The sequence below is a fragment of the Apaloderma vittatum genome, unplaced genomic scaffold, assembly GCF_000703405.1.
Source record: "Apaloderma vittatum isolate BGI_N311 unplaced genomic scaffold, ASM70340v1 scaffold19896, whole genome shotgun sequence".
Lineage (NCBI taxonomy): Eukaryota > Metazoa > Chordata > Aves > Trogoniformes > Trogonidae > Apaloderma > Apaloderma vittatum.
In genome coordinates, this window is record NW_009720298.1 from 2044 (window position 1) to 3673 (window position 1630).

A 1630-nucleotide genomic window follows, 5' to 3' on the forward strand; every position below is an offset into this window, starting at 1 on the left:
GCAGGAGCGATGCGACTCAGAGCCCGTGGTGTCCCAGAGCTGCACCCCTCCTTCTCCGGAGCTAGCAAGCCCCATCTTTGGCAAGGCCAGCCTCAAGGTGCACTTGTGTCACTACTGTGGGGAGCGTTTCGACTCTCGGGGAGGGCTGCGGCAGCACTTGCACACCCACGTCTCAGGGTCGCTGCCGTTCGGTGTGCCGGCCTCCATCCTGGAGAGCAGTGACCTGGGGGAGGTGCAGCCTCTGGCCGAGGACAGGGAGGCTGGGGATGGCCACCGGCTTGGGACCTTCCTCCTCAAGGATGACGAGCATCCGCTGGAGCATCCGAGCTGCGGCGACCTGGAGCCCCTGCAGATTGGCCAGCTCTCCCTCATCTCCAAGGACCACGAACCAGTGGAGTTGAACTGTAACTTTTCGTTCTCAAGAAAGAGAAAAATCAGTTGCACTGTCTGCGGCTGCACGTTTTTCCGGAAGAGCCAGCTGCTTGAACACATGTACACACACAGAGGGAGGCAGCACAGACACAGCCGCTGTCAGCAGCTGGAGAGCCCCGCGACCCCCAGGTTTCATCCTTACTGTGACAGCGAGAGCACGGGGAAGAGCTCCAGTTTATCCCAAGACCACTTAGATGAATGTATACTGGAGTCGGATCTCATCCAAGAAAGTGTTGATACGATCCTGGTAGAGTAATTTTCTCCCTGTGTAGCCTTGAGATGCTGGAACTCTGTGTGTTTTGGCATTTTCTGCTTAGTGAGCGGCTGCTCTCTGCAGCTGATTTTCTTCAACCACCATTCCCCTCACCTCTGAGGTAACTGTGAAGAACTGCATACTTTGATTTGTGTATTCGCTTTTTTACTGCTCTAACTCCTAAGCTCAAGCTAATTCCCATCTAAGTCTTTCTTGTAAGCCTCTGTGCAACTCAGTTACATTTTTCATAAATGTGAACTTATTCCTGCTCTGCTTTACTAGAGTTAAGACTGTGAGGTTTAAATATGGTCTAATGTGCTGCACGGTGCCTAGGACTGTTTGTATCCTGTAAAATTGCTAGATTGATGGAAGTATGTATTGTGTTTTCCAAACAGTGTGTTTTTAGTTAAAATAAATATCTCAAGGAGATGAACCCTAAAGTGTGCATTGTATAACTGCAGTTAATAAATCTCTGCATAATTACGTGTGGGAGCTGCAAGGCTGGTCTTCCTAAGAGAACTGCTGGCGTTGATGTAGGGGTGGCAACCTTCACTGTGACAAGCCCTGGAGTCCCTGTCCAGGGAATTTACTTCTAGACTCAAGGGGTTTACATGTGCTTTTCCTCATTCCTACTCCTCTCTTGTCAATTGCTACTGCATGACCGGAAACAAATTTGGTGCCACTCTAGGACCACGTTCCATTATTGGACCATCTTCTCTGCAAGGAGAAGTGAAAGCTGCAAAATGTCCTCTCCTCTCAGAGAGCAGGGACATCCCAACCTAAGTCTTTGCAAGATTAAATACATGGATTTTCTCAGTGAAAATTATTTCTGACTATAAACAGCTTGGAGCAAACACGTTCTTAAATATTACAATCTGTATGTTTGCTAAGAGCAAACATATAATATGTTATTTCCTCTCTGTTTGCAGAGCTGCCATAAGATTG

General features: G+C 48.5%; 1 protein-coding gene across 1 annotated transcript in view; it reads left to right on the plus strand.

Annotated features, from left to right (window-relative positions):
* Positions 1 to 688, plus strand: part of ZBTB25 (zinc finger and BTB domain containing 25) — a 2528-nt gene extending 1840 nt beyond the window's left edge. The window contains exon 3 of the mRNA XM_009870982.1: positions 5 to 688. Within this exon, the coding sequence (XP_009869284.1) occupies positions 5 to 688 (684 nt within the window). The remainder of the gene's footprint in view (positions 1 to 4) is intronic.
* The last annotated feature ends 942 nt before the right edge of the window (positions 689 to 1630 follow it).